This window comes from Tachypleus tridentatus, chromosome 2, assembly GCF_004210375.1.
Source record: "Tachypleus tridentatus isolate NWPU-2018 chromosome 2, ASM421037v1, whole genome shotgun sequence".
NCBI classification, from domain to species: domain Eukaryota; kingdom Metazoa; phylum Arthropoda; class Merostomata; order Xiphosura; family Limulidae; genus Tachypleus; species Tachypleus tridentatus.
In genome coordinates, this window is record NC_134826.1 from 113,795,945 (window position 1) to 113,808,885 (window position 12,941).

Sequence of the window (12,941 nt, forward strand, 5' to 3'; positions counted from 1 at the left end):
TTTGGATACATTCCAGTTTCTTGGAAGCAAGCTGATATATGTTTCACAAAGAAGGTAAACCAGCTAATAAGCCAAATAGTTATCAACTACTCAGCCTGACCAGCTGTGTAGGTAAAATTCTTCAACGAATTTTATGTAATAGACTCTCCACATTTTTTGGAGATTACTTCAAAATTACCTGAGGAACAAAACGGATTCAGAAAATTTAGACAAAAGACAGATCATTTAATTAGGTTAACTGAAGCGATAATTAATAGCTTTAATAAAAAAAGAATGCACTTTCGCTTGCTTCCTCGATATCGAGAAATCATTCGACACTATGTGGCACAATAGTCTCTATGAATGAAATGGGACTACCGCGTGGAATTATTAGCTGGTTATCTAACTTTTTGGAAAATAGAAAATGCAGAGTAAGCGTAGAGGGAACTTTCTCTGAGTACTTCACTCCAGAAGCAGGCGTACCTCAAGGAGAGGTGGTTCGTCCTATTCTCTTCATCATGTATGTGAATAATATGCCACTTAAAGACCCAAATCGTGGATACTCGTCACAGTTCGCTAATGATGTAGCAATTTGGAAAAGTGCCCCAACACCAGAAATGGCAGCCACTAACATACAACCGCAACTAAACAGAATAAGTGAATACTGTCAGAAATATAGAATCAAAACAAACACAGCTAAAACATTTATTGATATTTTCAAAATCAGTGAAACGTCAAAAAAAAACCGCAGATTTACATGAACGGAAAGCTTATTCAAACAGCTACATCTGCAAAATTTTTAGGATTAACATACGATTCTAAACTTACTTGAACAAAACGTGTAAATGACATCACTAAAATTTGGCGAAAAATAAACTATGCTAGGAGTATAACTGGTAAAAACTGTGGAACAACACCTGAAAACGTCCTTAAAATATACAATAAATATATAAGACCTGTAGTAGACCATGCAGCTCCTGCATGGATTAACGTTAGTAAAAAAACAACTGCAAACCAAACCACAATCATTACAAAATACATTAGCTACGACAGCATATAGAGTACCCAAACACCACCTCCTCAAACTTTATGCAAAAATACTCAAATACACAAACAATATCAGATAGACTTCTACATAATGCAATAAAGTATTTCGATAAAAATTGGAAAAAATGAACTGTTATGCGAACTAGACAGGTATTGCATATATGATGAAGAGAGTCCTAAACACCTCTCCCCGATTAATTGATATATTAGATCATTAAGATAAAATCAAGCGTAAAAAAATCAACAAAAATAATAAGTAATATATAGTATTATAAAAATAATAAATTAGTGCAAAAATAAAACAGGCACTTATGATCTAGACTTTGAATCTGAAAGTACAATATACATGGACATTGCCCTGAAAATGGCCTGAGTAATGTTCATCACTCTGGCCCTCATGTTTTAACTTCAAGTATACCAAGCAGTCCACCCTAACAATGAAAAGGAGGACGAAAGAGGTCTATTGTACCTGACCCTTCCAGGTATACAAATTTTTATATACCCAAACAACTACAGACAGAATGTATTTCATCTTTTGTGATAATTTCAGCTCTTTTTGTGGAACATTATTTTTGATAATGGATGAATAATATACTCTTCAAAAAAAGAAACGCAAAAGGCAAAATTTGAGACATATTGTTAACAAGTTTATTCCGGGTAGTTCTGTATGACATGTGTGAAACTTTGCACATTCACTGCTGAACATTCAAAGTTTGCAAAGGCGAAGTCCACGCTCACTAGTTGAAGTTCAACGTCACTCAACGTCAATAACAAGTATGCCCTCCGTGAGCATCGATAACTGCTTGGCATCTCCTGCCCATGGAAGCGATGAGATGACGAACCACATCCTGTGGAATGACTGTCCGCTCAGCCTGCAAAGTTGCTGCAAGCTGAGGTAGAGTCTGTGGTTGAGGTTGTCGCCGTCGCAGACGTCGGTCCAACTCGTCCCAAAGATGTTCGATGGGGTTTAAATCTGGTGATCTGGAGGGCCAGGGAAGAACGTTGATGTTGTGGTGTCTCAAGAAGACCGTGGTGAGTCGGGCTGTGTGAGGACGGGCATTGTCATGTTGAAAAACGTCGTTGACGTTCACCATGATGGGTTGCACATGGGGCCTAAGAATCTCGTCGACGGTTGCGTACGGTTTGATCGGAAATCCTACTCAGCTCTGGTATGGTTAAGGCAGTAGACGTCGCAGTGGTGGTCCAGTCCCGAAGGTGACGTAACCAGATGTAGCGATCTTGTGCGGGCGTGGTCACACGAGGTATGCCAAATCGTGGACGGTCACAAGTTGATCCATGTTGTTGGTGACGATTCCATAGACTTGTGATGGTGCTTGGGTGGACATTCACAGCTCTGGCAACATCTGATCGAGATTCGCCTGCTTCCAAACGACCAATGGCGTTGTTGCGTTGTGCTTCAGTTAGTCTTGGCGTCACTGTATTGCGTGTAGGTGGCTTAACACTGAGCTATGGAAACCGAGAACCCGTCACTTTTATAGGGATTTTGCACATGTTGCACTTGCAGAACATGCAGATCTCTCAAACAAATTTATTGGACACGCATGCGTTTTGGCGAAAAATCCGATGTTTTCCTCCGTTTTCAAAGTGCACAACTTTTATTGTCATTTTGGTCTGACAATCAGTGCCTTAACACGTGTAACATCACATACTCTGAGCTTGTAACGTTATTACATATATTTCTCTTTAGAATAACAAAAATATCCATTTTGCGTTTCTTTTTTTGAAGAGTATAGTTTGTGATTGGTAATAAGGTTCTTTCTAATAACGCTAGCACTTTTGTTTTTTTGAGCACTAACTCATGTTTGAGACTTCAGTAGTAATAAGTCGGGAATTTTAATTTTAATTGATCTTTATATTTGCTTACTTGCTATACTTGTATTTCTTTAACATAGTTTTGGTATGAAGAGTTTGAGTAAGTTATTTAAAAAAAAATTTGGAATATCGTCATGTCATTATAGTCTGCAACATCATTTCCGATCATGCTGTCTCTCTGATGGTAGTGAAATTAACAACAATCCTGCAACGTAATTTCCATTGCAAAAGGCTATGTCTTACACACCGCTCATTCCTGCAGGTCTCCATAATCGATCATGAGGAAGATGGTTTCCAGTTAAATCGCAAAGACATTCATGAAAACTGCGTCCGGTGATTTGACCAGTACGTCTACGTATGCAATAACATTAATATCATTTCTTTCTTCATCTGCTTCAGGTGTGAGATAGTTGTACGAATTTGCTGTGGAAGTAACTTGATTTTACGTGACGTAAGTCACTTTTCCAAATGGAGATTTTCTCGAATTTGTTGGATACTGTTGTCTGGTTTTTGAGGACGGGTTTTGCCATTGATGTTTGTGAAAAACGAACAATTTTCGGTGGCGTTACAATATATACAAAACCATATTGTTCTGATACATACCATTACACCGCGGTTTTATATCAGCTATAGTTGTAAAGTGACTTGTTATTTACATATTCAAAATCGTTTAATACAATATACTCTACAGTTTGTATATTATTCTTTCACTTTGGGCTACAGTCCCTAAATAATCGAGATTCTGACTGTACAATTTATTGTAAAGAAAATTTAGAAAAAGCAATTATTTTGACCTATTATAATGTTAATAAATTAACAAAGCATTCACTTGCTTTTGAAACCAGTTACATAAATTTTCATGTAAGTGAAGACTTTAATTTTCAGTTTTGAACAAGGACTAACTACATTGTCTCTAAGCTAATACTTATTTCGGTATCATATACTGAACTACACTTCTGATTATGCGACATCTTTGTAATTTAATAATGTTTATAACAATGAAAGAAAGCATTTAGTTCATCATATCTAGTTGTCCATAAAGAAACGTTTTCCGAATTTAGTGGTCATTTAATTGGTATTAAGGTGGATTGATGTTAGAAATATTTTAAGGAAAGTTAATAAAGAAGATTTACTTAATTTTGGTCATTGTAGGAATATTTATTTACGTTTAAGTAGGCACAGTGCTGTCGTCGAGGCTCGTAGTGCTACTTGACCATGTAAAGTACGATATTATTTTAAAAGATAACAACAAACAAACTAACAATATATTGCACTGAGAGCTAGTTTTGGTGAGCAAACCTACACACGAAGTCACAGACAATTATCATTATTTTGTACAAACGTAATTAAATGAAACTTCACAAAGGTTTTAATTAATACTAGTTCACCAGTAGCACAGCGGTATACCTGCGGATAAACAACGCTAAAATCTGGGTGTCGATACTCTTGGCGTGCAGAACACAATTAGCTCATTGTGTACCTTTGTGCTCGACTATAAACAAATTGTTACTATACATTTCTAACCAAACCAGGCTGCGTACATAAAGCTAATAATATGTACCTACTAATGAGTATAGTTGATTTTATGTATAATATTCAAGTTGTTAATCCTAAATCCATATACTAAGTTAATAGCGCAGAACGATTATAATAATAATATTAGAAATAACGAAAAACGAATTAGTTATAATAATTATTATAACAAATATTGTTCATGAAAATACCCTTAAAGAAAGAATAGGGTATAACAACTTTCTTATTGTTGCTGGAAAATCATATTCAGTGCCTGTAAAAGAAGAAAATCATGAATGCGTATATATTTTTTGATTAGTGATACCGCAAAAAGCGTTAAGGTTCTAGCGGCACAGTGGTATGACTGTGGAATTATAACACGAGAAAATGGTCAGAGCACACTGTATAGCTTTGTCTTTAATTACAAACAAAAACAAATCATATCTTCAAATATAAGTGCATTCTAAAAGAAATTACGGTAATGTTTGTTATCCTATTCAAATAACTAGACAAAACTCTTGTGACGGTGGTGGTGTTTCACATCGACAAATGAGTATATCCAGAAGGTCGTGGATAACAAGTATCACGTTTACCTAAATTGTTATTGCTTTAAGTAAGGTTAATCTTGACTTATCTTTTACGAAAATTAGTAACAAAGTTCCTAAACAAAGCGTTATACCTAACGTCATCATCAGAATAAATAGTAATCTATAAACAATCCGAACATTCTAGTGTTCATTTTACCATTTTTGCTCACCTCTACGTATACAACATCCCAACTTAAAATCTGAACTTTTATGATGACCTTAATAAATGTTTCTATAATACTACAGTAAAAGGTAATCACCTTTTACTATCATAAACAAATCTTAAGTTTAATGTAAAATGTACGACCTCTTGAGGCGAGAACCTCCACTTCTGAGCACATGAATTTCATTTTTATCATTTTTCCAGACTAGACTTTTTGTTGTTACTCATACTGTATTATAGCAATCAGAAGGTAACTATATTGTCCAAAACATTCCAAATAATAATCGTTAAAACTTTTCTCAGCTTCTCATTCTGCAAGGTTTAAAGTACTGAAGAATGACAGTTAAAAGCGTAGCAAAAACAATTGTAATATATAATTTATTTTTGTTTTTCATGAAGGTGACCGATTAAAGTTTTACTAGGAAACTAAAGTTATATTTTTTTGATTGCAGGGATTACTTCCCTATTCTTCGACATGAATGTGCTTTCTTCTCCGATTTACTTATAAGAATGCTATTCTTCTTTCAGTGAATGTGGTAGAAGCCTTGCAGGAGTTTTGGCAGATGAAACAAGCTCGAGGGGCGGACTTAAAGAACGGAGCTCTCGTTATATATGAATCTGTACCATCATCCAGTCCTCCCTATGTGTGCTATGTCACGCTCCCTGGTGGTAGTTGCTTCGGTAGCTTTCAGGTATGAGATTTGTTACCAATTCTATAAATAAGGTGAATGCTTTGTTAGGTATTTGTAATAATATTTATACCTAAGGTTATCACAGTGTAAGAATTGGATATTTTGTTTTCATGACGTCGTTATATAACATTCTACTAAGATAAAGACTGCAAGATGTTTTATGTGGTTTTGTAATGTTCCATCAGACACTTGGAAGAGAATTGTATAAAATTAGAATGGAAACATATACAATACAATTTTAATTTGACAATAAAGTTTGTACCTAAGGTCTACATTGCTCTACAGGCGTATTTCTTCCTTTGTCACTGCTCACTGAAACTGTTTATAATCTATGAAAGCAACAAAACAATAACAACAAGAAATACATATAAGATTTATTTCATTTTTCTTGTGTAAACAAAAGTAGTAGATGTTTGAACCAGTCCATAACGTATCTGATTTCTTGCATGCTAATCGAAATTTTGGTGTCTATTGTTAACAACTTTTTATCAAAGGTACCGTCAGCTAAGTGCATAAAACAGAAATAGAATGTATTTCTATATAACAAATTTATAACATATAGTAAATCAAGAGGCAGTAAAACTGAATTAATAATGACTAGAACACGCTGTTTTTGTTTGTTCTTCATATATCGATATATGTTGTGTGCTGAAATCGTACATCGTTTCCTGTACTTTACACCAGTACCTCCATGTGTTAGACAAAACATATAATTCAACAGAATATTAAGTATTTACAATAAACGTAAAAACCAAAAAACGCAACTTTCAGCTACGAATTCATGATGAAGAATATAACGGCTAGCTAGGACATAACAGATATGAGGTCTATAGATTATTCCTTCTTTAGATATACATAATATTTGGGGCTTAAACATTATTGTCATTTCAGTCCACATTAATATTTTCACTGTCGTTGTGCGACAATTAGTTTTCTCTTTAACACATATAACATATAGTATGTAAGAAAATACAAGCGATCCTGAAGAACCAGCTTCAATTTTAGTCATATTACATCCTAGATGGAAAAATATACATATATATAGCTTTAGAGTAACTAAGACTTCTCGCCTTGATAAGATAGCGAGAGGTTGATGTTACGGCAAGGTTTATACGCTGAAAGCTGAGAGTTTTTGTTTACGTTTTTCGTGTGGTCATACGGTTAACAATTCTGTGTTGTGGAAAAAGATGTGTAAAATAGCACCTATCATCTTATAATTAGAGAAAATGTTCTTAATTTTGTTCTTGGTAGAGAGAGAGCATTAACACTGCTCATGCTTATTGTTTCTTCAATGTTAAAAGTTGGTGGGTATGAAAAAATATAAACTGTTCCTTAATATTATTTAATTCATTTCCAGATAAAAAAAAATCATCTTTAATATCAGATTTACTTGTTTTTCTGTGTTTAGAAGATACACAGTTTTAAAAATCTTATACTGCAATAAATGGCCTAGATGTGTTTTCTTTGAAAAAAGTTAGTGTTTGATTTTTAAATACATTGATACACCATAAAATTTATCAGTTTGTTAACTGCTAATCACAGTTTGATCTTTATTGCTTATGATACAACTTATTTTATAAATTTTAATTATTTCAATAAATTTGTCATATCAGTATTTCAGATCTGCTCTAAATTACTTTATATGTAATTATAGAGAATTGTAATGAATGATATATTAAAATAAACAATATTGTTTGCCTAATTATAGTCACCACTAATTTTATTTTTAAACTTATGTAATATTTACTTCACTATGCATTAATAATACCTGTTTCATCAACATACACACTTCCAGTGATAAAAGAGGACAGTTTTGATCAGTGATTTCTATCAATTGGATTATTAATTTTTCATCCTATTATTTTATTTAAAAAACAAATGTGATGTCAAATTCTCTCTTCATTTCAAATCTTTATGGAGCTTTTAGTAAATAAAAATAAAGTTGTTGTTGTTGTTTCTTACATTTGATTTAAAGTATTTCAATTCATTTTCTTCAATTTGATATTTCTGTAATTTAAGACTATGTTTTTACTCATGTTGCATTTACAAACAGTTGAAGGCATTTTGGAATATATTTTATGTTCGTATCATGAATTCTGCCAGTTTATAAATTTTGGGAAACTGATGTAAAAAAAAAATTCGTATGCTCGAGTTGGGAACCAAAAATGTCTGCTATTGGCAACATGAAAAAACTTAGCTCTACTAGTGTAACCTCTGTAGTTGATGTCAATCTAGACTCTCTGACGTCTCATTGATAGGACAGACAGTGATGGCTCACACTTGACCAACCGAAATAATCTGCTTGTGCTTGATTGTGATGTGGGGAATGAGAACTGTCTTTATCCAGGTGAATTTGATTTCAATGCATTTAACTATCGGATACGATGTTCCTTCTCTAACTGAGGTTCCAGTGCTAGAGAAATATTGTTTAATCTTCAAAATAGGAAAACCACCCTGGAAGCAGCTTTATCATATTATTGAATTGAATAATGTATATTTCATAAATATAAATTGATTCATGGCCTCCAAGTTTTTCACTTCTTTCAATTATTTTTTATTTAATTTCAATTTATTTATTTCACTTCATTCACCTAATCTGCCTCTTATTTCCTTTTCTTTATTTTAAGACGTGTACATTTTGCTTGCATGTCTTGCGTATAATAAAGCTTGTAAATTTTGCTTCGACTCTTCCATGAGTATAACCTGCACGTTTAATATCCACTTCTACCCACCACATCTTTGGCTCTCCTGTATCTGTTGAATTTATTAATCGTCTCGCACACATTCTATGACAAGAATACAATACTCTAAGTTAGATAGTTATTTTGATGCTGTAACCGGGATTACATTTTTAAAGTGTGTACACCCTTGTTGTTTTTATAATTTCTTTCATTCTTATTATTATTTTTTACTTCAGCTTTAGAGATGTACCTTTTCATATAAGAAAACTACAGACACGATGAACGGATTTATGTTGAAACTATACCGAGATTAGAGGAAGCCCTTCTTGCACGTAAAGTGCTGTTCTTCACTCTGTTACACTCTTAAATCAATTACAGTTTGTCCTTCAGTTAAAAGTGCTGTAAAGTGAATTAAGTCTTCTCAAATCTCTAATAGTGTCAACCAACCAAGGGTGTTTAGTATAGAGGATAAAATATTGGTAACCAACCGTCAGATACCACCAAGCAAAAATGTACAAATAACTTGTATATTATAATCTTCAGTTATCAGCATACAGTTTCAGTTGCTTGCTGAATGTACCTAAAATGTACAAAACTTGTGAATTAATAATCTCAACTGAAACAATTCTGTTACCAGGAAATTGTGATATCAGAATTCAGTGGTAATATATCCCCCTATTTCGAGAGTCTGATTTGTATTGACAGGGATCATTCCTGATCTTGGAAACCAGGAAATTAAACAAGTGATGCACTCACTATTGTAAAATTCTGCTCTATGGAACCTAAACATGGGCTCTGCATTCAAATGAAAATCTGAGCTGTGGACAACAGCTACAGACTTTTACCTCTTATATAATTTATTTCATCAGTCTAGTCAGACCAAAAAGCTAACTGTGTATGACTACCCACGCTATCTCGGGTATGGTGTGGCGATATAAATAAATTCAACATCATTCAGAAGTGCACTAAATAAGGGCTTGGATCAATTTCTCCAAAAACTTCAGCAAGAAAGCGTGTGTAATTCCCAGCACCAGGAATAAGCAATAAAATTCCTTCTGCTGATTTTGAATGGTCCAGAACTTAGTATCGTACAGCATTTAATCTTTAACTAATTCTGCTGTTCAAATATGTTGTGACAGAGATGAGGAGATGTTATGTCTCAGTAAAAAACTGAGTCATTCTCTATACCTGATGATGTAGATCACAAGAGAACTTGTCTACCAATGCAGACAACTTGCATCGAATTTATGGGACATATTCCAACATAATTGTGGTTGACCATAACATCATTCCTGTAAAAAGAATCCTGCTTCGAAATTTATAAATGTGAGTGCATTATAAGAACAATGGTCAAATCCCACAATTCGATTAGAATATCCCATGAGTTGGCGATGGGTGGCGTTGACTATCTGTCTTCCTTTTAATCTATTACTTTTAAACTAGAGACGACCAACGTATGCAGCTCTCGGACAGTTTTGGGTGAAATTTGACAACAAACACGTGGTTATTACTATTTCTATAGCTTCCTTGTTTCACCGCATAAGAAATAGTTATTAACATTTTTTTACCGAAGAGCATCACAAACATAAAATCTCTCCACATATTTTTCACGAATATTCCACCATTAGTTAAAATTTTAACCATCATTAGGGGATATGAGTTTGCTTTTGTATTACTAGTTTTTTACCTCTTATGCTAAGTAGCTTAAAACAGCTTTATTTGAGGAAGGGAGTGAAATACTCAAAATAAGCAACAAATGAAACACATCATTAAACTCTATATTATTACAACTAGCATCAAAAGAAAAGTATTTACATTCAGACGTTCTTCTTCTTTGATAACGGAAGGAAATAATTTAATATTCTGTGCGTTTTGAGTATCGGTGATAACTGTTAGCTCTTAGAATTCACTTAGTACTGTTTAGTGTGGCAAACACATAGAAATGTGTTTCATACAAAAATATTACTTTGGTTCGTTAAATAGGCGTTAATATGTCTCAAATACTTTAATAAGTAGTTTTATAAAGAAATTCTAAACATTTATGGTACTTGAATATACTTAATTTTTAAATTATAATGCGTTTTTCCATCATTACCCAATGAACATACTTTCAAAACTTCTTTTAATTAACTTTAGGTTCACTCTTGGATGACAGTGTGTCAAAGTTTAAATTTGAACAAAGGAATATTATGGATTTTTTGCTTTTGTGAGTGAAGTCTCTCTATATATATGTCAATAAAGTAATACCTTTTAAACCATTTAGTGCTTAACAAAAATGAAGCAAAGCAGGTAATGTTTTCTTGCAAAATATTTCTTAGATATTAAACTACCAAGGTTAGTATTATTCGACATTGACAAGAGTCTAATATGCCACAAGAAGGGTGCCTTATGTGTATAACTCGGACACAATGGGTTTGTCTTCAAAGCCACGTTGGCTCGGCGGTAGCTCTGAGAGTTTACTACATTTCGATATCCGCAGTGGGCAGAGCACAGGTAGATTTGCCCTTACAAAAAAACAAATAACAGCAACGAAATTAGTTACCTGTACAAAAGAAAACTGAGTAGTTTTGAGTATCATCGAGAAATATAAACTAAAACTAAAACTACTTAGAGACTAGTAGTTACATAGACAAAAGTATTTTCGTGTTACCTTTATCTTTATTGTTATGTTTCATGAACACGTTTTTGTGAAACGTGAAAATAGAGAATATTTTATAGAAGTTAAATAATTGTCAAGATTATATTTATACATGATTTGATGGTGATTCCCTATGTCAATTGTACTGAAACATGTTTAGAAAACTCTCGTCTTTATTTGCAGCACAAACATTACGCTAATAGCATTAAATGTTACTTTCAAGTAGACTCGTATGCTACAGCACTGATGTTATTTCTGTACTTAGAGGACTTTAATTCCCAGTAATGTAATGCATGTAAACCACACGAATAGCAGGTTTCTGTGATGGCATTATGTATTTATTAACTCAACAGGGTAAATGAGTAGAGCTTGTAGCGTTGATGTTCACATGCCAAGCAACGACACCCACCCACAATATATGATTTAGTGGCAACAAAGCAAACAGTTGATAGTTGTAATGGTAGTGTCGAGGGTACTGTGATCAATTGTAATTTGTCATAGTTTGGCAACTCTCGACAACGCCTTCCAATCGGCTATCATGAATATACCTGAAACCAGATCCGGGACCACAGCTGCTTATATATAGTAACGTGATATATTTCTAGAAATAAATCAGAATGCAGCCGTGCCTGTAATGAAAGCTAGGTCCATCTCCCCGTCACGTACACGTTGGCAGTATGATTTCAAAATCTGCTTCATGAAAGATAATACATTTAATTACTAAAACGTCAAAACTCAAACTATGAACGTTTTGTTAGTCAAAAATTAGCATCTTCTTTGTTATTCTAAAAGTAGTGAACATTAAATAAATTTTACGCCTATATTTTTTATCATTTTATGTGTTTTAAAAACTTTTTATTGTTTAAAGAGCGTTATAATTTTGTACGTATTAAAATAGTTAAAGTTGGTATTTGAACATTATGAAGTGCAACACTGATTAAAGTTAGCGAAATTGTTTCAAATAATGGAAAATTATCATGCGTTTATTTCTCTACACTTGTAGGAGATATATAAAAGCAAATATGCTTCATTATCATCTTTTACCCCTTCCTTCCTCTCCATCACTGAACCTACTAATATCTGAAGTACTAGCGTGAAATAATTCTACTTATATTTTGTCTCCACAACAAAGTCAGATGTTATTAAAAGGCTGTTGATCATTCCAAAACTTAACATACCTTGGTAAATCAGCGGTAAGTTTACGCCCTTACCCTGTGTAGCTTTGCGATAAAATAAACGAGTTAAAAAAGCAAAACTTAGCCTTTTTGCATAGAACTAAATGTATAAGTTATTCTAAGCAAACATTGCGTTCTTCCTTATTTTATCAGAGTCACACCACAAATATGACTTACTGGAATAAATAATATTGTAAGAAAGATAGTGAAACAATGTAAAATGCATTGTGTAGGAATATTATACATTGTAGTAAATATCAGGTACTGCTATAGCATATTTGTAAATTTAAAATTTCTCCAACATTGGTTTCCAGTCTTTAATTATGCGAGTAAATGCTATGAAACTCTTGGTAACTGTAAAAATAGTACCGGTGATTTTCACTTATAGCCATTGGCTACAGGAATAAAATGTCACACAGTTTGTTTCATTATTTGTCGGAACTTTCGTAATTTAGTTAGTCCAATTTTCCAACTATCTGTCCATTCGTCATGTTCTATCGGTTCATAATTATTTCGATATTATCTCTTCATCTATCTATCTGTCGTGATCAGCCACTATATTCATCCTTTTTACCCATCTAAACCTGTTCATTTAACTAATTGTTTGTTATACCGCCCGGCCTTCCGTGCATTT

The 12,941-nt window shown here is 33.4% G+C and overlaps 1 protein-coding gene across 2 annotated transcripts in view; it reads left to right on the forward strand.

Moving 5' to 3' along the window:
- The window catches only part of lft (Limb expression 1 family member lowfat), a 97,894-nt gene that overhangs the window by 66,194 nt on the left and 18,759 nt on the right, over positions 1–12,941 (forward strand). For both annotated transcript variants that reach the window (XM_076490315.1, XM_076490316.1), the window contains exon 2: positions 5,650–5,813. In XM_076490315.1, the coding sequence (XP_076346430.1) occupies positions 5,650–5,813 (164 nt within the window). The remainder of the gene's footprint in view (positions 1–5,649; positions 5,814–12,941) is intronic.